The sequence below is a fragment of the Solea senegalensis genome, linkage group LG9, assembly GCF_019176455.1.
Source record: "Solea senegalensis isolate Sse05_10M linkage group LG9, IFAPA_SoseM_1, whole genome shotgun sequence".
Classification (NCBI taxonomy): Eukaryota; Metazoa; Chordata; class Actinopteri; order Pleuronectiformes; family Soleidae; genus Solea; species Solea senegalensis.
In genome coordinates, this window is record NC_058029.1 from 4,347,480 (window position 1) to 4,372,449 (window position 24,970).

Here is a 24,970-nt window from a genome sequence, read left to right on the forward strand (position 1 = left end):
TCCCAGAACATTCCCCTAAAGGTACTTTTCTACAACCTTTATAGAACATTCTCTTTTGGTTCTCAAATACTTCCCCTAACATTACATCTCTATGAATTAAGTTAATTAATTCACATAATGATTAAGGTCTCTGAGTGAGGGAGAAAGTTAAAGCATTTGTGAACATTTTCACTGATAAATTATGTGTGTTTAAATACTTTATGGTGTAATTTGTAAAGGTTTAATTAAAAACAGTTCATGTGAGATTTGTGTTGTTTAACCTTGTTAAAAAAGTAACATTTAAATAAGGTACTTATTTAAAAGTTTTACTTGCATTTAAGTAAGACTTTAACAAAAAGTTCAGTTTTTTATTTCAGTCCACGTTCCACCTCTGCTTTTACTGTTTAAAAAAGTGTTGACACTCCTGGGCTCACCAAAAAGATGAACGTGAAAAGGGGCGGGGCCGGAGTTGTTATGGAGGAGGAGGGAAAAAAAATCTAATAATTAGGTTTGATTGACAGCGCAGTCTGTCAACGCTCGTGGCGCGTGCGCGACGCCTACACAAGTTTAGATGAAGTGGGAACGAATCCGGAGCAGAAAGCCGGTTCGCAGAGGAAACACCGGATCTAATTTTTACTACTTCACTCGTGGATTATTCTTCACGGTCCGTGGAGGCGAACGCCGCTCTTTGTTTGCTTACACGGCTCTCTCGCTCTCTCTCTCACACACACACACACACACACACACACTGCTGGTGGACTGTAACGAACTTCACACACCACACAACCTGCTAGCCAGCTAGCTTGTAGGTAGCTAGCTCAGGGCAGCTAGCTGAGACAGACGGACAGGAAAGAGAGAGAGCGAGAGGTAGAGAGACAGAGAGGGGAAGAGACCGGGCTGTCTGTGTCCTCAGCTGCAGCGACAACTCAAAGGAGGAGGACGGTCCTCACCGTGGACAGACGCGGCACTTAAAAAGAAAAAAAAGAAAGGTACATGCGTTCAACTTAGCACGCTTTATTTTTAATTAGCTGTAACTTAAACGTCAGTGGTGAATGCTGAGCAGAGCAGAGAGGGGTGACCGGTTATTACCACAGAATCACTGTACAGCTGAGTGTTTGTGTGTGATAGAGAGACATAGAGAGATTCAACATTTGCTTTATTTCTTCCTAAAAACGCTTTAAAACGGCGACACCTCACTGATTTCTAAGTTCACATCCGCTTCGCTCCGTCTTCTCGTGGCTGCAGGACGCTGCATCACACACGTCACTGCTGCGATGTGCTTCAATGCAAAAGCTTCCCGATGATGCTAATCATCGTCAACATCATGTTAATGTGTGTGTGTGTGTTCTCTCTTCACAGACCGGCGTGCACGCTGAGGAAGAACCATGTGACCTGACATACATTATGTGCACCCGGAGATGATGATGATGATGAGGAGGAGGATGCTACAAAGCTACACGGACAGGCCAGTCAGGAAATCAGTGTGAAGCTGCAAAAACACAAGGCTTTGCTACTGACTGAGCAGCTTGTGTGTGTGTGACAGACAGAGAGAGAGAGAGAGGGCGAGTGAGTGTGTGTGTGTGTGCCTATATGGCGGAGTTTGGGGAGGACGACAGCCTCCCATCTCCATTCAATGACGGGGGAAACACGGCCGTGCCCGGCGACGAGGCGGCGGGGAAGACGCATTGCGAATTGGTGTCGCTGGTGAATGGAGACTGTGGGATCCCGGAGAACATGGTCGGCTCTCGCACCCCGATAGTCGCTCCTGGCAACCAAGCCGGGGTGGAAACCGCAAACACCTCGGTCGGACTGGACGGCAAAAACGAGATTCCACGCAGGAGCAGCATTATCAAGGTAAGCCATGAATGAAGTTCGACCCGTTCAGTTAAAGTGGAAGTTACACTATAAAAAAAACCCTTGCCTTCATTCTACTCTTCTGCATTTCACTGTCTTAATGTTAAACATGTGTGCACATAACCATGGTCACTAAACACAGGATGTCCAAAAGCACATCCTGTACTTAGGGATGGGCATGAGTAAAAAGAGACTCACAAATGTTTTATCAATGATCAGGGTTCCCATGGGTCATTGAAATCCTTGAAAATGTGTGCATTTGGTGAGTAACATAACGCAAGAGAGAGCAAATGATGACTTGATGCCTGGGAAATGCAAATTCCAAGATCTCTGTGTCACCAAGGAAAATTACTAGCTCTGACTTTGACCAAGATCCCAAGGACAATCACTTCTTCAGATGCAGAGTCAAGAAAAGTAGATACCATGGTTGCCCTCCCATCTTAAGCTTTGTCATTCGGTCCTTGAATTTGAGGGAACTGGTTCCTGGAAAGTCTTTCAATTTGATGTCCACCAAGGTGTGGGAACCCTAATTTTATATAAACATATCTGTCTTCCCCAAACCCTTTCTTGAAGCTGCTCAACACACTGTGAGCCCTGCATTACTTCCACTAGCTCTCATGCACCATAGTTCTGAATATTCAATGAATAATACCATTATTTGAAATGCCCACCCGAGTATTTAGAATGAATAATGTGCAAGTAATGATTCTTCGACAGCTTCACCTTATTGTATGGACAATTATTCCGACTATATTCTGTTTACTTCAGAAATGTTAACGTTTTTGTCGGGGGGGAAAGGGTAAAAGAAGATTCTTTGCAACATTATCACTAGGCGGGAATTCTTTTTGTGCTTGGTTTACACTCATTTGGTAGTAAACAGAAGTGTAGCCATATTAGTTGAAGTGGTTTAAAAGTCTTAAGTGCAAAGTCTTGAGCAGCTGATGCAAAACAATTGAAGCAGTGCGTGTGCTTTATTTATTTTTTAAATTGGGGTGGGGTCAGAATCAGTGGTTCAAGAGCTTGATGGCTTGTGGTTAGAGGCTTTTGAACTGTTGACCCCCATCATCCCATTTGTTTTTGTCTAAGGCTGTAAAAGGGATGGTTGACAACATGTGTGTGTCGTGATGTAAAATCTCTGATTTTCAAGAAAGTGAGATTATTTAGAGCTTATTTTTCCATTTGCAATAAAGTTTTAATGGCGAGAAAACATGGCAAACAATACTGTTAAGATATCTTTGACTTACAGGCTTAGATTTCACTTGGCAGAGGAAGGTCCACGGAAATGGTGGTAAAGGCAGCATGCGATGCGGTAATTTAAAATCAGGTTAATCAGAAGTACTGTAGAAGGATATGAAGGCTAGCTTGATTAAATGACGAGCACCAGTAGCTTGTGATACAGGATCAGGTTTTGTTGTCGCTTTCATCGATTGATTCAGTTGCACTAAGTCAAGGGAGATGAACTCCACTCATGTAAGTGGGACACATTTCTCTGTCTGAACCCGACCGAGTCTGAGAGAATATTGACGCAGGTGAATACTGGCATCAGAGTACACGATATTTTAGTCTTTCATGATGGTCACCATGTCAGATTATCACTCACAGTAGAACGGGTTCTTGTCTTGTCTTGTTTGGGGGACTGGCAACACGGCAAGTGTGAACCAGACTTATCGTTGTTCATGACATTTTGGGAGTTCATTGGTCATTGGGGAGGCGGGGCAAGGAGCTTGTCAATCATTACTCACTGGTTTGCAGAAGAGTCTTTCCGATATTTCTCGCCAACATTTTTGTTATTTTTACTTTTATCGTGGTCGTCTGCTGAGGAGACGCCAAAGAGGCAGAGGTACTGTTGCCGAATCTTAATGAAACGTTTCTCGGGGTATCACTATTCCACCAAACAGTAGCAGCAGTATCTCTCGTTACACCACATCATAGCACTCTGATGTCCGATTGGTCAACGTCCAGGAGCATGTCGTTGGAGATGTCAGACTAGGCAGGCAAATAGAAAAAAAATAACATGCCCGATTTCTCGTCTTGGGTTGCCGTGGAGCACCAAAGACGCCAAGACGTCAAATCTCAGTTCTTCAGTTGTGTTACATGAAACGTCCAGTCATCAATACCAACGCTCACAGACCAAATCACTTGAAAATTGGCCCTGAATTTGTGTAGTCTGAGCCCATTAGTGTCGTGAGGAAAATAGATGGATTTCACAACACAGGCCATTAATTGGCTCTGCTGGAGCACATTATACAGTATACCCTGGCTGAATATTTGCATATAACATGTATGGTAGAGCTTCTCCTTATTGTTGGAACAGTATCATTTTCACTGTAATGTTTCTAAGGCAGAAAATTATGATTTTTAATGTTTCCAGAAGGGGAAGCACAAGTGTTACAAGAGCAGAAACGTACAGGAATAAACCAGTGAACCAGCCTACCTTTTCATTGAGAAGCTAGTCTGTTTGGTAAGAGGCAAATAAAGGCAGCAAATGTGTTCTAAATGAAGAACTGCAGTTGAATGGGGATGAGACAGTGGCTGTGATGTGAAGAGTAGCATGCACAGTTCAGTCAATTCAGCACAGCAGCAAACGTAGACTGATCGTGGCAGCCGTTAATTAAATAGCACGCAGAGCCGCTGAATATTTCTCTGGTTGACCCACACACACACGTGCACAGATTAATGAACAGTCTGCCTTAACGTGGTTAAGGTGCGGTGCCGTGGAAGCTGAATATGAATGTAGTCGTGAGTAACACAATTAACTGTCTCATTTTGTTGAGGAAGAACCCGGCAGAGTCCTGGTGGTGGTGAGAGAAAACCCCCAGAAGTCTCATCCTGCTGCAGGTGCTGAGTCTGACTTTTCTTATTAAAACTGCTGAAATGCATGTTCATGTTTGAGAGGGATACGGAGATAACAGACCGATTAATATCTCTATACAATGTTTGGTCTCAGAAACGGTTGAAATCTGGATTTGTAATCTAGATTAATTGACAAATTACAGGGTACTTCAAAGAGAGGGGACTGTTTTTATTGGTTGATCTTCAAAGCTGGTGAACATAAGGGTTAGGGTTACTTACTAACAATTATTTAAATAATTGATTAATCTGTCGATTAATTCACCAGTAGTTTTATCTATAAACTATAAGAAAGTGTTGATTGGTGTTTCCTAAACCTGGAAATGAGGTTTACAAATATCTTGTTTTGTCCACAAACCAATATTATTCAGTTTAATCAGCAGTAAACCATTGAAACAGTTGGGCCAATTAATCGGCTGTTTTGCATTTTTTTAATAATCACCATTGGTCATTTGTTATTTATTCATTATTACAAATAAAGTTCAGCATTTTTATGAGTCACAAAAAAAGGTCATATCAAATGTTATTTACTTTTACAAGACATGTCTTGTGTATTTTACGTGTTAAACATTGTTTTTTTATTGAAAATACTGTATTTCAACATCTGAAATACATCTGAAATTTGTGTGTCGTTAAGAATAAACTGTTCTATTTTGATGGAGGAAAAAAATAAATCCTCTAACTATCCATCCATCTTTGGACCAAAATTCAACATGGATTATCAGCCATCGGCTGCCCAGATTTCTAAGAATCGGCATCGGACCATAGAAAAGCCAATATGGGTCGACCTCTAGTGTTAATTATTATGTAATATGAGGAAAGAAACCTGAAAATATCCACATTTAAGAAGCTGAAGAGACGAGAGCTTGTTTTAATCATAAATTAAAACAAAAACAGGAAAATTGATTTATCCCACATAAAATAGTTGCTAAATAATTTACTTATTGATTAATCGTTACTGCTTGACTTGGCGTTAAGTTGCTCTGCTGCAAAGAAAAAAAAAAGGAAAAGATGTGGAGAATAAATGCAATAAAATTTGTCAGTATAGGCTGAGAAGTGTTTATAGAAATGGAGGGATTATTTTTGGGTCATGTACAAATGGGGTTGGACATCCTTGGAAATGATGGGGGCTGGTGTTTGTTTGATCTTTGATCAGAATTCAGATTAGTGGGTCGTGGCATTTCACACGCCCACTGTGTGCATGAACGTGCGTTCCCACCAAGAGTAAACAGATCCGACTAAGGTCTGTTTTTAAGTTTTGAGTTTGTTCTCGGGGTTGCACATTTTGTTTAGTTGAATGAGTTAACAAACAATACTATCTTACTTTGTATAATCAAAGAATAATTTTAGCACCGGTATTGTAGTTTTTAGTAGTCTTGCGTACTGCTGCTTTAGTGAGACTTTAAGCCTAAATCTCTGTTTCGTCGTCATCTCATCGCTGTTGTGGTTGTGAGTTTTGCTCAAGGGCCAACAGAGATCACGACACTTCATCACACTGTAGTCAAAACCCTCTGGGGCAGTTTCATGAGCTAAAATCAGCATATTTATCTTTTTTATTTTTTGTACGCAAGTCTTGGCTGCTGTAGCAGTCGCTGTTATAACGTCAGTCATAAGACTGTGGAGGAACAAGTTTGATGACAATGACTTGGCCAAAGTGAACAAAGGAAACATTATTATTATTTATGACATAATTGCTCATACTAATTTACACAACACTCTTTACAGAACACTATCATAGCCTACATCAGTGGTTCCCATAGACTGGGTTGGGACCCACAAATGGGGTAATTTTTTTGGGCCAACCAAAGAAATTTTAGAGAATTTTCCATATCCTTTAGTAAAGATTTATCTGTATATGTTTAGTATTAATACATCCACCAAACACAACTTGGCATTGATTTTGTTTATCAATTCAAAATGATATTAGGTGTGACAGACTTGTATCTACATGAAAATGGTCTCTGTAAAGATGGCTCTGCATCAACATCTGTCCGATACCGACAGAGTGTTCATCGGAATCAGCTGGGGATACAACTAACGGTTATTTTTAACCATAAAAGTTTATAAAACATTGAAAAATGGTGGTTGTGTGGTTCCCACACTGCCAAACGAGAATGTTCCCAAATGTCTTGTTTTGTGCACAATTCGTAATTATTCACTTTCAATTATTTCATTTGTCACTTGAAGCAAAAAGACCAGAAAATAGTCATACTTTGGAAGAAGACTTTAAAAAAAAAAACACTCAAACCAATTAATGGATTGTCAAAATAGTTACCAATAATATCACAATACAACAATTCTATGATAATCAATGTTTTGCCACCATTATTCCGTTGTACACTCCCTCTTCTTTGGCCAGGTAACTTATGCGCAAGTTTCCCCCTTATTCATTTGACCAGCGCCACCATGAGGAGACATAAAGTAACGACGCCCAAAGAGTGAAACTGAAAATTATATTTGCCCGTTGTAGCAATCATCGTGTCGGAAGGACGTCCCACCCCTAATTTTCAATATACCCAAGTTCTTTTAACGACTTTGTTGAGAAGCATTGTTTTAAAATGTCAGTCTTAGCAAACTAAATTATCAAGTGGAAAAAAAAATCAAAAGCAGAATCAGATCTATGACTTGTTGCCTTGTTAGGTTATTCTCTGCTTTTGGGAGCTCGTACAGCAGCTCACCTCACATTCTTGGCACACTGTAGGTGTTGGACTTTGATGTGCCGTCTTCCTGCAGATTGATTGGGCGTAATATTGACTTTCCTGCCTTGTAAATTTCCAAGTAATCGCTCACTACACAAAGACCTGTCTCGCTCCACACTAGGAACCATTTGAGTCTGATTTATTTCAGCGCTGTGAGAGCCACAGGCTCTGCCGAAACATGCGGACGCTTATGTGATCACCCGGAGATGTTTTTACACTCAGAAGACATTTTTGGACTCAACTCAAATCCTATTGTTAAGTTAAGTAATCGGTGCCAGAGAAATGTCTTTCATGCAACACTTATAGTTAATAACCCTGCTCTTCATGTAAACTGGTGTTCAGGTTTCCACACCGTGGCCCGGTGCCAGTACATGCACACACACAGGGAGGGAAATTATCCCGAGAAACTCAGTGACCCGAGATCAATAAGCGCCATATCAAGACGGCGTAATGAGAATGTTCATGACGAGGCACATGGAACACACAAGGGCATCGCTCTGTAATGATTTTGTGGCGCTCGCTTAGCAACACAACACACAGATGGATGAACGTCCAGTGAGTCACAGCTGAGATGGTAGCCGCTGATAAGTTGGAGCCAAAAATGAGAATGTCATGTTAAGTTACCATTACATTAAAAAAAGGAGAAGTTTTAGTGTCAGAAATAATGTAATCTGGAAAATGTATCCGTAACAAACAAACAAACCATTCGGATGTAAATGATATTTCACTGCTCTACCACATGAATACCACTTTTAATAGCACAGACATGCGACCAGAGTAGATACTGACCGATTAATATGTTGAGCTGATTAATCGGGACGATATTTAATTTTTTTTTCAGCAATTGTTGCCTGATGTTACAGATTACACATTTTTGTTGCTAAGAAACTAAACTTTATTTTTCAATCAAAAAATGCTAATTTTCATATATTTAATATTCATTTTAAAGTGAAAATACTGTCTATAACTGCACTGCAGTGAAGACACAAAATGTAGATGATGTCCAGTAACTGGTTAAAAAAGAAAAAGCACATTTTTTATTATTTGTTATATTGTTGTTTGGCCAATATGTTTGTCATATTTCCATTTTTCTGTCCCTCTGGTAAAACACAACAGCTCAATAATGACAAATGATTCTTTAAACTGCTTAAATTCAGTATTGTAGTGTTTCTCTGCAGTCTGCATATTATACATGATACAAGTAATCATAGATGAACTTGTGAAGTATCTTTGGACAAAAATGTGTACATTTACATTAGTAGTGGAAGTAATCATTACTTTAATCATCATTAAAAACGGCCCAACACATTAATTATCAGTGCACCAGTAACTGCTAGTATGACGACTACTACTACTGCTACTCAATATGAAAGTCTGATGTGGTAAGCAATATGTTTTTCTTTTTCTTCTCTGTAAATCAAATAACCAGAATGCCATGTCCTTGACTTCAGGCTTGTGAAAGGGTGGACCCGCGTTAACACGAGAGCCCGTTTCACACCGCCGGTGAGAGCTTTCGTTTCTTGTTATCAGCCTCTCATTTGTTAGAAGGATGTGGTTGGCAACAACACCACATTCTCGTAGTAACAACCAGTAAAACAACAGGTTTCTGTTGAACACCTTTTTGGTGGCAAGGGTGGTAATGCATTCATACGTTCACACGTGTGCGTGTAGAAGCAAGGAGCACATATGAAGTGATTTTAGTTTTTCGAAAAATGCACTGTCTGCAAAAAAAGTTTGTTTAAAACAAAAATAACAACCTGGTTTTAGTTTTTAATGCGGAACTCCAACTGGTGCTGTTGCTCCACCCAACATCTATTCTTACGCTCTCATTCAAATAATGGCAAAACACCAATAAAAGCTTAGAATATTAAAATGTCAATCCAAACGGTTTATTTGGAGATGTCGCCAAGTAGTCACGCCCTCGCGAGGAATCGGCTCGGCTATCTTCTGGTGGTGGGGGGGGGGTTATTTGGACACAAGTGGCGGCAAATGAATCCACGGACACAATTGAGAAATGTGCATGCATGATGCTGCTGCTGCTGCAGAGTCTTATTTGTGAACGTTGTGATTCTTTGGAAACCATTTTAGGTTACGTTATTTCAAGCTCACCACAACATACTGTATGACCACATCCTCTCCAGAGAAGAATTAGACAGCCATTGTTGACAGCCACCTACACAGCGTTTGACAGTCTGCTCTGTTGTGGGGCGGAGTCGCACTAAAACCAGAAATTTAAATGACTCGCCGACGAGGATTGTTTGTTTTGAGTATTTTTTTAAAAACCCTTTCAAAAGGAATGGATCAAAGCCAGCATTTCTGTAATGGCATATTGTGTTTGTGTGTTTGTTTTTAGTGCTGCTGTTGCACCTGTTTGAAAAGAGATTAAAAAAAGGTACATACTTCAAAAGTGTGCAACGCCTTTCCTGTTTTATCACCGCATCAAATTAAGAAGTGTGTGCAGCAAGGCATGCACATGTCGACAGCCGAGTTGTGTGAGTTATAACTTTTACTTCTTCTTAGGAGAGAGATCCAAAAATACTAAATACTAAAAAGTGCTATATCTTCCCCTTCAAATTAAGGGCTTGTAGGCTGTACTTGATATTAGGGCTGCAACTAAGATTATATTCATAATCTGTCAATTAATTTATCGAGTAATCGTTTGGTCCATAAAATGTGGATCACCAAAATGATTCAGTTTGAATGATTTCTATGTTCTATGGAGCCAAGAAACCAGAAAGAATTCAAATGTAAGAATTTGAAATATAAGAAAACCTGTTTTAGTTCTTTAAAAAACACTTAAACCGATTGATAGACTATCCAAATTGTTGATGATTAATTTAGTAATTGATATATCTAGTAATTGTTGCAGCCCTACAGTCTATGTATTGGCTTTTTCAAATGAATTTTGCAATGTACCTGCTAGCTAAAGCTTGTGGCCTGGACACATGAGAATCTGCAAAATCTTTGTATCGTATCAGCTTCTACCTGCATGGAACCAGTGTTTTGTAGGGGTGGGAATCTCCAGAGATACTACGATCTGATATTAAAATGATATACTAAGAATTTGTGAAATCACATATTTTGGGATATACTCGTACAACAGAGAGGGAAAAATATTGCGTATGCAACTTTTGGTAATTGATGATGTCATAGTCTCGTTATCTTCTTTTTCTTCTGCACAGCTTTATGAGCATGCTCCACGTCGTCCCCCTTTTTTGGTGTATTTCTGTAGCAGTGTTACAGCGCCACATACAGGCCTGACATACTACAGTGTTTAATGTCTTTTTGGGGTGTGTGTGTGTGTCATTTCTCGTAATGATAATGTGTTAATGGAAACTTTTTAAGAACAAAAAAGCAAAAAGATTGTACAGGGAAAGGCCCGTGAGACATATTTATTGTGTTTTCACAGTCAGATGTTAATACCTGATACAAGGCTGCTTCTGAGTCACAGAAAACTTTTTATCTCAGCTTCGGAAAAAGTCAACATGAAATTAACAGCGTCTGAGATATTTGGCTTTCTTATCAACATTTAAAAAAAAAACAAAAAACTAAACAATAAATGATAACAAAAAAACTTTACTGAGCTGAAAATGTTTGTTTATTTTATCTGCATTTAGAGATAATGATGTAGAATAGACCTTTATGTTGCCGATACTGATAAAAATGAACAGTGACAGTGAGTCAACATGCACTCTGAAACTGAGGAAGCAAAATGGAGCTCGGCCATCGTTAACTTGATTATTTACACATACTGTATGAGATTGTGAGTGAACCGTCAAAATGGCTGCCAAGAAAAGGGCCCATAAAAGCTTCAAGCTGTCAAATATAGATTTTTTATTTTTCCCCCTCATGGTACTCTGTTTGGAGGAGAACTGATCAACACTGCTGCTAATAAATGTTACTCCAAAATAAAACGGACACTGTACTGGCTTCAGTCTTAGTTAATTTGTCTATTTCTAACAAGTCTTTGCACTTAAATATTTAATTGTTGTACGTGGTGCTCTAATGGCAGGAGGTATATTGAACAGTTTTTCTTCACACCTCAGTTCTCACCTACTGATTTGTAAGTAACATGTATTTCACAGCTCTGGTAGTGGGAAGGAAAACAGCCGTAGCTTGTGCTATGACCCTGTTCAAGTGGAAAACAGTATGGCTTTGATTATGGTGGACCAGCAGTGCTGTTAGTCCAAACATGGTCCTCATCACATCGTATCGCAATATATGACATCATTTCACAAGCTACATGTTCAGACTCTTAGTACCACATGACGGATCCTGAACAGACACCTGAACAGACCTCAGGAGGTGCTGTCATGTTCATGCTGATTTTGTGACATGGTGTAACAATTATGTAACAGATGTGAGAGTGAGTGTGTCGATAGATTGAAGTGCCCGAGATAGAGATGGGTCAATTCAATTCAATTTTATTTGTATAGCGTCAAATCATAACATACATTATCTCAAGGCACTGTACATAGACAACATTGAAAGTCCTTGAATTTAAGGTCAAGCCGTCTCAGCTAGTTAGCAAACTAAAGGCAGTCGTGTACGAGTGAGCAGGTACAGTTACTAACAAGCTAAACAGCTAATAAAGTCTACTGAGGGTTCTCATATCATGATAGTGTTTGAGGAATCTATTGCTCCAATGCATGACTAAAAAATCCCCAATTTCATTCTTTATTTCAGTTCCAATTTTCACATCTTCTCAGCCACTATTTTCTAACATAAAATGTGTAAAGAGGAGAAACTCTGATTTCCGTTTAACGAATGTTATTTTGCAACACATTTTGTAATTGAATTGTTGCCCAGCCCTACTGTTGGCAGTTGATGGGGTCATTAAGTAAAGATCCTTTTGACATCCATCCTTGACACAAGTATCTGCTGCTGCTCTTGGTCTTCAGGGTGGCGTGTGTTGAAGGCGATTCACCGCATCATCCAGTCACACACTTGTATCATTGCTTATTCATTCATCAGCTCAGGTGTCACCGATTCAAACAAGAGGCCGTTCCACTCAACCGTTTATTTCAAGGGTGGCTCAAATGACTTGGCAGTGATTACAACCCTGCTACATTAGTGTTGGAAGTGTTGGGTTGATGTGTTAATATTTCACTGTAACAGCCACTGAAGCACACAGAAAAGAGGAGACGTACAGTATTTGAGCGTTTAACATGAGGGTTAATTATAAATAATTGTTAAAACGCTGCTATCTTAAATTCTCAGAATTTAGTCAGATTTTCATGTAGGCGTATTGAATCCCTTGTCTCTTCAGTGAGTAAACACCACTGCTGTTATGTATGTTTAGGGTTTAGCAGTTCTAATGTGCTCATGCATTATTAAAATCATCAAGTATGTTGACACAGTCTCCTTCACTGGTAATTGCTGGAGACTGTTGCTGCCACGGAGAATGAAATAAATGAATGGCTCCAGCTTCTCAGATGTGATGAAATTCTGCGTTTCTTCGTCTCAATATGATAATAAATCCTATTTCCTTCTATCATTTTAGTCCACTGGCGTTTGCTTGTTGTCACACGAATGAAATAGCTTCCCGTTTCATGGAAATAATAACGGTGATTTGAGTGGGACTGTGAAAGCCACACAAGCTCGTCACTCTGCGATGTCACATTCGTACTGAAATTAGGAACGTTTCTGTGGATAAATATTGTCACTTCATGCTCATGGACTGATTAACGATTTAAATAGACTATCCATGAGGAAAGATAGAGGATAATATTTATTCTAAGATGAATGACGGAGAGTTCTCCCTCACTGTAATTCGATCAGACTGTTCACCGTTGGAACTGGAAAATTCCCTAAAGAGGAAATGTGAAACTGACGTCCTGCCAGTCTACGTCTATTTTCAAGAAACCTAAACATACAACAGCCGTTCCGTAGGTACTTCATCCTTTCAAATTCCCATTATTCCCCTTGACACATCCATGCATTTCCTTCCACTTAGAAGTCAGGTCACACTATATCGATAATGCTATTACTAGAGGTCGACCGAAATGTGTTTTTCTATGCTCTGTGCCAATTTTGAGAAGTCGGTGTAGCCAATGGCTGATAATTTATGCAGATTTATTGGCCCCATTTTCTTTTTTTCTCAGTTTAATGACAACAAACGGAATGAAATTCCATATCTCCAGTAACCAGCTATTGAACAACACTAATGGTCTGTCTCTCCAATCTACGTTTGCGGTCTGCACTACAGTGCAATTGTGCACAGTATTTTCAATTTAAAAAAAACTATTTACAAGAAATGTACTCTTGGATGGGGGAAAAAAAGTTAAATAAACTTGGAAACATTTACCGAGCCTCTGAGAACAACATTGAACAAAGACTTTGTTAGTCCTTGTCCTGACAATACACTAATACTGACAGCAAATATTGTTAATTTTCTCAGCATGAACGCTTTGTCAGACGCTGAGTTTCGGTCCCTCGATTGTCATTTAAATGTTTGCACATGAAATGGAATATGTCCTCAGGATCAGCAGCAGTGTACAATATAATGCTAGTCCTATTCTACTAAAGAACAAGCCCCAGAATAAATAAATGATAGACTTAAACAAACAAACGTTCATTGTCTCTTTTGTTAGTCTGAACTGTGACACACGGCAGTTTTTCTTTTTGTTGCTTGATGATTTTTCCAGCTGAGGGCTGATCAGGATTTGAATGAGATAATTTTTCAGCACTAACCCAGTGTTCAGTGTTAACCTAGACACGCCATGTCACTACTCGCCCATAAATGGATACATGGACATTTAAAGCTATGTTAATTACAGATGAGCACTTTGGATTTATTAGTAAAAAAAACAACACCTTAGTATCACATTTACTTGAATTCAGACAATTAAACTGTCTAAAGATTTCACACTGGAACACCGAGTTATACCTTGGAACTGAATAGTTTGTTGAATAAGAGATTAAAAAAATACTTTTGAATCACTTTCTACTTCTATTACAGTAATTTTGAATGATAGGCTGACACTGTAGCTTTCTTTATGTATTAAAAACACATACACTGTATAATCTCCACTATCACATTGGCTGTCAGCAGTTCATAACCCCAGATTGGTTCTGGGGAAGATTATGAATGGGTGTTTCATCTTTTATTTTCATCGGGGATTATATGCTTCCTGTGAAGTGAGAAATACCACTGATAATGATTTTAAATGTTGTCTTCTTGTTGGGCTGGCAGCCATACAAGTTGACATGGTCACAGTTAAAGGTGGTGTGTAAATGATAAAAGAAGGGAATCCATTAATTTCCGTTATATAGCCAATATGTGCAGCAGGTGAAAAACCGGTGATGGCCTTGATAGGGTTATGTTTAATCAGCAAGTTATTGGAAACCACCAGTCATCCTCCTCCAAACCATTTATTGACTTATTTTTTTCCCTCCCCACTGCCATTTACAGTATTAAAAAGACATTTTCTGTGTGAAAAACAACATGAAAATAATTAATTATAGAAAAAAGCGGTGTCAGATTATTCCCCCTGTAGGCAAAGCATTTTTTTTCTGTATTAACAAATTATTGTAAGCTTAATCAATGTTTGTGCTTAAGAAGTTTTCCCACAAAGCCAAGAGCAAAAAAAAAAAAAAAAATGAAAAAGAACTGCTGTTATATTTTAATTTTGCAATAGAAAGCACATTTCCATATCAATTTAAATCAGCATGTTCTGGTGTCAGACAGTAAGCGTTTGGTTTCCAGCTTTAGTAAAGCATTAGTCATACTTGAATTTTGTTTTGTGCTCTTGTCACTAAAAAAAAACAATGGACAGTCTAGTGCTTGAAGAATGCTATGCTTTTGTTTCAACTGACTGAAATAATCACTTAGATTATATAACTTAAAAAAAGTAAGACATGCATGGTTTGATTGGTAGCAGGACACAAACTCCAGATGTCAATGTCAAAAGACTCACGTCTGGACGTTGTCCTGAGTTCCACGTATGAATAACGCCAGCGGAAGATTGTTAGGGTGAGACTGAGGTGATGGGCGGAGCCTGTGTCAAGGATGTAAGAGACAGAACACGGAGTATTTCACCGTGTTCTCACGTGACGCCATTCATACTTTACTGTTTACAGAAATTTCAGTAAGGGACTGGCGGGAGGAGTTCCAGAAAATGTCCGGTGGCCGCGGGGGCCGTTACCTTTTTCACTGAAGTCAAATCAAGTTCAAACGATGATTACGTGACTCGCTATTCCTTCAAATAATGTTTGGACACTCTCTGCCGTCACAATGCCATTGATTACTACACTTAGAATAAGTCATGCAAGGTTGAGCACAGATTTGTTTCGTAGCACTAGAAATTCTAGCACATGCAGCTTTTCATGTGCCATCTGCTGGGCCATGCTGTCATGACTTCAGACGGTCAGATGCGCTTCTAAGTTGTATAGTTTGAAATCCAAATGATCGTGTAGTGCGAGTGTTTAACAGACGCCTACAGTCCGCATCCATGTCAGTTTTATATTGTATTCTGAACTTGAGGCGTTCCCTGGAATTTCCTGCATGAATTTGCTTGAAGTGTGTGGCCCTACCTCTCGACTGGATCAGAATTAAAATATTGAAAATCGGATGCAAAGTTTGTTGTGTCTGTGGTGTCTCACGTCAAGTCAGATTTTTAAAATTAACTATGGGGTAGGCTTTGGGGGGGGGGGAAATCAAAACAAAAACAAAGTACCGCCAGTACTGCATATTTCTTTTTAAAGCTCAATGCTTATGTGGACATAGAGGAAAATAAGTCATTATTTATAGATGTGTTCTGTCCTAAAAACCAGAAGAAAATGCAGAGAATTTCATGAACTGATATTTTTCTTTGGAAAAGAAGAAGCTTTGAATCTTGCCATGATCCAGACAAAGCTCCTCAGAGACCACTTTGATCTACTTCTTTGGCCCAGGTTTCAAAAGACTTGAGACTTGAGCTAAGATTTGTTCATCTCTGTGAGGACTGTGCCTTGAAACTGTCTCGGAAACTCCTCTTTGTCTTATTTGAAGTGAAGTGTGTTATCACACAATCAACTGAGGCGATTCTACCTGATGCAAATGGTGGAAGGTCAAACTAAAATTACAGAAACACAGTGAACATCCTGAAATAACAAAGTCATGAAGGGTGGGGAATGCATCTTAAGTGATTGTTCCTTTTTTTGGTGTTGGTAGCGGTGACTTACAACCACAATGTTCCAGAAATAGAGTTGTTACTCTCATGAAGCTTTAAAAGTGGACTCCCTGGGTAATCACCTTTTTCACACTTCATTCGAACAAGAACTGATGTCATACGTTGGATAGAGAACAGCAGCATCTGGGCCATCATACGTACACTCCTGAGGGGTTTGACCATGGTGCAGCTGGAGAACAGTTCTCTTTTTATGCTAATTTAACCAAACAAGAAGACTTTAATGTACGTCTTATCATTTCTAATGTTGTATTATCCTATTTAAATATTTGAAATGCTCACGGTGCATTTAACCGGGCAAAAATATGGCAACTCATTTAAGGAGTAGAGGATCTGTTCTTTGCATGGTTTTGGCTTGTAATCCACACAAACTAGCGTTTTGAGAGGAAACGGGTGACGATAATCTCAAAGTCGAGTTTTGAGTCGTTCCGGGGTACGACGCATGTATGCATGAAGACATTGCTTGAAATGATGCCCTGTTTACGGAAAAGTTTATAGGTACGAACAATGGAATGGAACATTGGAAGTCGTATATGTCGGAACTGAGAGTGTCGTGACCCCCCGAGGGGACCATGTTCAAGTTTGAGAAGACAAACTTATCTCATGCAGCCATGATTAGCAATACGAGCCGATATAAACAATTCTCCATGGATAGAAATTGAACGGAACAATGTGTCCAACTGATTTACTGTGAAATAAATATGACATTAAATGACATTGAAAAGAACAGTCAAAGTAGCAGTGTTTTTGACTTAAGGGGCGTTCTACTTGAAGGAATATACCCTCATTTGGGAAATTCCAACTTCCGACTACGACTGAGCCCTGATGGCTTATATTTATACTTTGTTATAGTCAGTGCAGAATGCCTGTCATAACTATGAATACACGTAGTTCCTCTATTATATCGTTTAACAGTTAGTTTTTCCCTGTGAGTCATTTTGTTTGAGTTTCTGTTGCCGCTCCAGTGCCGAGTGACTGTTGCTGCTCTGCCATCTCTCTTTCACACCTCAGATTTGTTTTCATCTCAGCCGCCTCTGCTCGTTGAACTCATCTGTTAGTGTTACCACTGTCGTGTTATTTAATGATGCAGCTTGGAAAGGAACTTGCAGTGCTTGGGTTAATGTGCGAGATATTCCTGCTAATTGATAGAATTTTTGTAGGAATGAGTCCGAGAGTTTTTCAAAATTTGAGTCTCCAAATCACAAAGAACATTTAGACATGTATGTATATTCTTACACATGCCACCTTGAGGATGCACCAATCTCGATTGTGATACAGCAGCGCGTCCTAAAACAATCTTGCCATGTTGTCATGGTTTGAATCCAGGATAAAGCATTTAATCATCATCAGTTAATTAGGCGATTACTTTTTGTTCAATCAATGAGCGGTTGGGTTCAGAAAATATTCACTGGTGTTTTCCAAACCTTGAAATGATAACAATCTCAAATGTCACGTTTGTCTACAGCATCAAAAATATCCAGCTTTAATGATTTCTTTGTTATGTGGAGTAAAGAAACCAGCAAATATTCACATTTTATAAGCTGAAGAAAATCAGCGATATATAAAAAAAATCATGACTGACCGTTCAATGGAAATAACAGGTGAACCGGTTTGTACCAGTCAGTTGCGTCATCTGTTTTCACATGAAATTTTCGCTGAATTGATTAATTTGACTGATAACAGAAACCCACTCCTCCTCTGGAGTAATGTGATGGACTCAATGTTGGGATGTAGGTAGAACACTGGAGCACAGAGTAATGGCTCCCCTGTGATTTCCCCTCAGTCATGTCGATAGTTCATAACCATTCACTGAGGCAGATGAAAATGCAGGACGCAGACCATAAGGGGATTCAGATTCCTCTGGGATCGACAGCAGTTGGGTTCTCTCTCTCTCTCTCTCTCTCTCTCTCTCTCTCTCCCTCCATCTTGCTTTCTCATCGCCTCTTTAAGTGTTTGCCTCTCTCTGACTCCATCTTCTTCACTCAGCAAGCATGTCTACACACACACACACACTCTAAAACACTCCTCACATTATTGAAGCCATATGTAAAAGCAAAAAGTCATTATCTTGCCTGCTGGGATTATCCTTGTTATTGTTTCCTTATTAAGACGCACCATGCAGGCATCCAGTAAACCTTTTTTTTTTTTTTTATAGTGTGCTCTTCTGACATTCATTTATTCTTGTAGGGAATGCACAATGTTATCGGTATTGCAGATATTGGCTTTTATTGGGAAACCCGCTACTACCTCCTCGACTCCTATGCTTGCTGTTTACGTTAAATTATTTTACACAATGAAGAAAATTTACATCTACATGGGGCTGGGCAATATGCCGATATTATATCTGTATCGTGACATGAGACAAGATATTGTCTTAGATTTTGGACATCGTCATATTGATGTAAGGTATCTGTGATGAGTTTTCCTGGTTTTAATATTACATATTGATTAAAAAATACATGGAATAAACAAAATTATATGCAAAAAAGTCACGTTTTAAGACATTCTTAATTTTAGGCTTAAATAGGCAATTTCTTTGTTTCTAACATGTAAATATCCTTCATTTACGTAAAAAAATAACACATTTTTTTCTTATTTATTGTACTACCAGTGGAAAATAAAGCCTTCAGTCATTCGTTATTAAACACAACTAAAAAGAAAATAGAAAATCACTTAAAAATAAGCAACACTCAGCTCCAGCTCATACTGTTTTACCAAACACTCCACCCCACTGTGGACTTAAACGCACCCCCCCTCAAATTATGCTACCTGCGCGTCTTTGAGCACTTCACCCAGGATTACCAGTGAAATCAATGAAATCCTTTAATCCGTCCTATTTTTGGTAAAGTACAGGAAACCTGGATGATTGTTCAAGGTCTGGATCAGGGCTGCGTGTGCTCACTTTACATTGAAATACCACTTGTTTGTATTTTATACTTGAGTTATGCTTTTTTTTCCTATTTATAACGGAACCTTGAGGAACAGAGATTAACCGATGGCATAGGAGAGTCTAAAACAACTTAAAACAACAAAGTCAACTGCAGTCGGAGGCTATATGGACTTCCCCCGACCATTTGACTTCCACTAAAGAAAGGAGCTGCATGTGGACTCTGTGCCCTCTGGAAACAATGACATACAGAGTTGCGTGTGTGCACTGTTATATTCCAGTTTTGCGAGAGGAAGCACAGGAAGATCATAAGGTGAAAAACGTCCATTACAGCTCTAAAAATACAACAGGAACCAGACACATACCATCAGTAAGCAGCGACTGTAACGAGAGGTCAACACAAGAAAAAAAGACCACATTCCTGCCCAGATCATAAGGATTATCTGCAATCATGCATTTAGGGTTTAAGCTCTCCTTTATATTATTATAATAATAAGAAGAAACCTTACGCAGCAGGCAGTGTAAAGAAATGTGTTTACATTTCTACCTGACGATGTCCACTTCCAGACAAGTGTGAAATTCCTCCAGTCAGAGTAAACATTTCACAGTAATGTGTTTTATGATATTATTTTTGGCTGGATCCAACTCCACACTTTAAGGCTTCTGTTTGATAAGTACTTGATTGTATTTGAGGTGTCTGTGTTGTTGGTCAGGATTCTTGTTTGAGTCATGTTGGCTCCCAACATATCAAATTTTATTGTTGCATGTGATCGAGTGTGACATCTTAATTGTGCAGATAAACAGACAGTTTGCCTGGGACTGTGCTGTGAGCAGCAGGCTGCACTGCGGTCGGCCGCTATTGATTTTGCCGCATCCCGTTCAATTGCAAGGAAAAATACTGTGTATACAAATCGATTTGTGTGGACTGTTAACAGCTATTATGAAACTGTGGCAGCTTACAGGCCTTAGAGTAAAAAAAGGAATGTGTTGGTTTGAAAAATTACTAAAAATCCTGCATTCTAGCCCGATACCTATTTTTTTGTGTCTAATACCAATACCGATATCTAGGGTTGCAAAGGGGTGGAGCATTTCTGTTAAATTTCCAAAAACTTTCCATGAAAACTTGGAGTTGGATATGTCTAGTTCTCTCTCTCAGAATGCTTGATTTACATCATACTGAAAGTTTTTTTTATCAGATAATTGTGAAAGAACACTATTTCTTTTTATAATTTGCAAATTTTTGCGACACAATAATTTGATTATTGATGAAAATCTCATGTCCAACCAGTGCAATCATTTTGGGTCTTTGCCCATCTTTTCCTGCACTCAGTGATCCACGAGAGACCCATTTTTGTGTGTGAGATAAGCACATCTGATTTTGATTATATGAGAGGTTGCAAATGTTTGAAGCATTTAATTTTATCCCAAAGGAAAGTTAAATTCAAGGTTGTTGTTTTTTTCTTGAGAGCAGCTTAAGGGATTCTTAAGTTGGCAACAACATATCGTGGAATAAAAACTATGCATTCATTTTGTATTAAGGGGTAGCATTAAGTTCCATGATGTACCATGGTACTATGAAGAACAACAGCCTGTGTTAGGTTAGGTTTTAAATTTGCAAAAAAATATAAAATGGTGTCCTGTCCTCCTGTGTTGAATTAACCTGCTTCAACAGAAAGAGTGGGTTGGTTGAAAAATGTCAGCTGCTGTTTCTCTGACTTACAGTGACAGGTACCATGAGTAAGTACTGTGTGGCAAACAACACAGTGGTTGGTATGAGTATGGATATAGTAAAGCCAGGGTTCCCTAAGTCGAAGTGTTGTATGTTTGTACCAAAACAAAACTTGTTTTTCATACATATGCATCAAACATAATTAAACATGATAATTAAACTGCAAACCTTTTGGAAATCTGTATAACTGTAAAGATCCACTTTACAGTTATACAGTACAGTTGTAATTAATAATTTGCTGTTTTTCTGTTTCTCTGCAGGATGGTTCAAGACAACGTAAAGAAAGAAAGAAGACAGTTTCATTCAGTAGCATGCCTACTGAGAAGAAAATTAGCAGCGCAAGTGACTGCATTAATGCAATGGTGGACGGCTCCGAGTTGAAGAAAGTGCGGTCCAACTCGCGCATTTACCACCGCTACTTCCTCCTGGACGCCGACATGCAGTCTTTGAGATGGGAGCCCTCAAAGAAGGAGTCAGAAAAGGCCAAAATTGATGTAAAATCCATCAAGGAGGTTCGGACAGGGAAAAATACGGACACTTTTAGAACTAATGGCACCTATGATCAGATATCAGAGGACTGTGCTTTCTCAGTCATCTTCGGGGAGAACTATGAGTCCTTGGACTTGGTGGCAAACACTGCAGATGTAGCAAACATATGGGTAACAGGACTGAGATACCTGATCTCCTATGGGAAACATACGTTAAATATGATAGAGAGCAGTCAGAACAACATGCGCTCATCGTGGCTAGGTGAACTTTTTGATGAGGCAGATGGTAACAAAAGCAAACAAATAACGATATGTGGCGCTGTGCAGCTTGTCAAAAAGCTGAATCCAGGACTTAAAAATGTGAAAATAGAACTTAAGTTCAAGGAGCTTCACAAATCTAAAGACAAAGCAGTTACTGATGTGACAAAAGAGGAATTCATTGAGGTCTTTCATGATCTTTGTACCAGGCCAGAAATTTATTTCCTCTTTGTTCAGTTCTCCAGCAACAAAGAGTTTCTCGATACGAAGGACTTGATGATATTTCTGGAAGCAGAGCAGGGAATGGCACAAGTGAGTGAAGACACCAGCTTAGAGGTAATTCAGAAGTATGAACCGTCCAAGGAGGGCCAGCTTAAGGGCTGGCTGTCTCTCGATGGTTTCACCAACTATCTTATGTCAGCAGAGTGCCATATATTTGACCCTGAACAAAAAACTGTTTGCCAAGACATGAACCAGCCGCTGTCCCACTATTACATTAATGCATCCCACAACACGTATCTGATCGAAGATCAGTTCAGAGGTCCTTCAGATGTGACCGGGTACATCCGCGCCCTTAAGATGGGTTGCCGCTGTGTAGAGCTGGATGTGTGGGACGGGCCCGATAACGAACCTGTTATTTACACTGGCCACACAATGACAACGCAGATCGCTTTTCGCAGTGTCATTGATGTCATCAACAAATACTCCTTTGTCGCGTCCGAGTTTCCACTGATACTGTGTTTAGAAAACCATTGCTCGTTAAAGCAGCAGAGAGTCATGTTTCAACACCTCAAGAAGATCCTTGGAGACAAAATGTACATTGTTTCTCCTAAACCAGAGGACTGCTACCTTCCCTCTCCTTCTGAACTAAAGGGAAAGATCTTGCTGAAGGGTAAGAAATTAAGCACAAACTGTACTGCTTCAGAAGGTGAGGTGACCGACGAGGATGAGGGCGCAGAGATGTCTCAAAGGATGAGCATCGAGTCTGCAGAACAACAGACTATCGCGTCCAAGAAATTCCAGTTGTCAAAGGACCTCTCTGACCTGGTGACCTTATGTAAGTCTGTGGAGTTCAGAGACTTCCCAACTTCATTCCAGAGTCAGAAGCACTGGGAGCTCTGCTCTTTCAATGAGGTCTTTGCCAGTCGCTGTGCCACTGACTTCCCCGGTGACTTTGTGAACTATAACAAGAAGTTCCTGGCACGGGTTTACCCAAGCCCCATGAGGATCGACTCAAGCAACATGAATCCCCAAGATTTCTGGAAGTGTGGTTGCCAGATAGTGGCAATGAACTATCAGACTCCAGGCTTGATGATGGATTTAAACATTGGTTGGTTCCGTCAGAATGGGAACTGCGGCTTTGTGCTGCGTCCAGCCATCATGAGGGAGCAGGTTTCGTATTTTAGTGCCAACACTAAAGATTCGGTGCCTGGTGTTTCTCCGCAGCTCCTACACATCAAGATCATCAGTGGACAGAACTTCCCCAAACCAAAAGGCTCAGGTGCCAAAGGAGATGTAGTTGACCCCTATGTGTATGTGGAAATCCACGGCATTCCTGCCGACTGCGCTGAGCAAAGGACTAAAACGGTCAACCAGAATGGGGACAACCCTCTCTTTGACGAGAGCTTTGAGTTTCAGATAAACCTCCCAGAGCTCGCAATGGTGCGCTTTGTGGTGCTGGATGACGACTACATTGGGGACGAATTTATTGGCCAATACACAATCCCCTTTGAGTGTCTCCAGCCAGGCTTCCGCCACGTACCGCTTCAGTCTCTGACCGGGGAAGTTCTGCCACACACCTTGTTGTTTGTTCATGTGGCCATAACGAATCGAAGGGGAGGCGGTAAACCACACAAAAGGGGCCTGTCTGTGCGAAAGAGCAAGAGGAGTAGAGAGTATGCCAGCATGAGAGTGCTATTGATCAAGGCTGTGGATGATGTCTTCAAAACGGCCATTCTGCCACTCAGGGAGGCAACAGACCTCAGAGAAAACATGCAGGTAAGACATTTATGTTCAACTCTACTGAAGACGTTGGATTTGCTTTGCTTGTGCTCTCAATGAGTGCTCTAAATGAGCAGTAAATACTTTATATCCTCAGGTCCAGCTTATACAACACATAATTACAACCAGATCTACTACAAAGACTCTCCAGTATCTCCTAAAGGCTCCCTCTCTGAAAACCACCAGGCTTCACTGAAGCTGATTTGATTTATCGGTTATGTGTTGTGCAATAAGCAGTCAAAACAGATGCAGAGACAAGCTATGATGGGATGCATCAAAATGTACATTATGTTGAAAGCTCCATGTCATACATATGAACTGGAAAGGATAAAGTAAAACTTTGTTTTTCTTGCTACAACAGATGTTGAATATTGGCTTCAGCAGACATTCAATACGATTCAACTACAACACATTTGTATTCTAATCCACGATCACCTCCTCTTTCTTTTTCTCACGTCGAGCGAGTTTGTTCACTTTCATGAAAACAGCGTAATGTTGTTTTTTACATGTGTGTGCACCTTAACTTCTAACCTCTGTTACGATAGATACACATTTTTTGACAAATGTTTCACTCTACACACAACACTCTGTGGTTGGTCTTGTGCTGTTTCTCTCCAGGCATTGTATTGGGGATTTATTTTGGTAGCTGTGTTTATATTGAAGGCATTGTTTGATGATAAGCCACTGGCCTTGAGAATATAACACACTTCTTGGCCATCCTGTCGCAGTTCGCCCCTCTGGTTGTTTGTGTTGGGTTTAAATTTGGCCTTTCACAGGAAGATTAGGATTTGCATGTGTGTGTTTGTTCAATTTCCATGCGACACTGGTGTCAGTCAAAAAAAGAATTGAGAGATCATGAGTAGCTCACAAACACCACAGTGAAAATTCTCACAGGTAATTAGTGACCTTGCAGCCACTTCCTCTGACTGGCTCCGACTCTTCTGGGCTTGTGATTATATGTTTTATTTAGATCAGTGCCAGACTAAAAGTAAAGTAAGATGGAACATTAAGTCACCCTCTCTTTCAGACGTTAACTGATGTTTATGCCATCAGAC

At 39.8% G+C, this 24,970-nt stretch overlaps 1 protein-coding gene across 2 annotated transcripts in view; it reads left to right on the forward strand.

Moving 5' to 3' along the window:
- The first annotated feature begins 500 nt into the window (after nt 1–500).
- LOC122774533 (inactive phospholipase C-like protein 2) overlaps nt 501–24,970 on the forward strand; it is a 42,182-nt gene continuing 17,712 nt past the window's right edge. Inside the window, exons 1-3 of one of the 2 annotated variants that reach the window (XM_044033915.1) lie at nt 501–643; nt 1,339–1,833; nt 21,429–23,912. In XM_044033915.1, the coding sequence (XP_043889850.1) occupies nt 1,570–1,833; nt 21,429–23,912 (2,748 nt within the window). In that variant the 5' untranslated portion in view covers nt 501–643; nt 1,339–1,569. The other variant, XM_044033914.1, reaches the window with a different exon arrangement.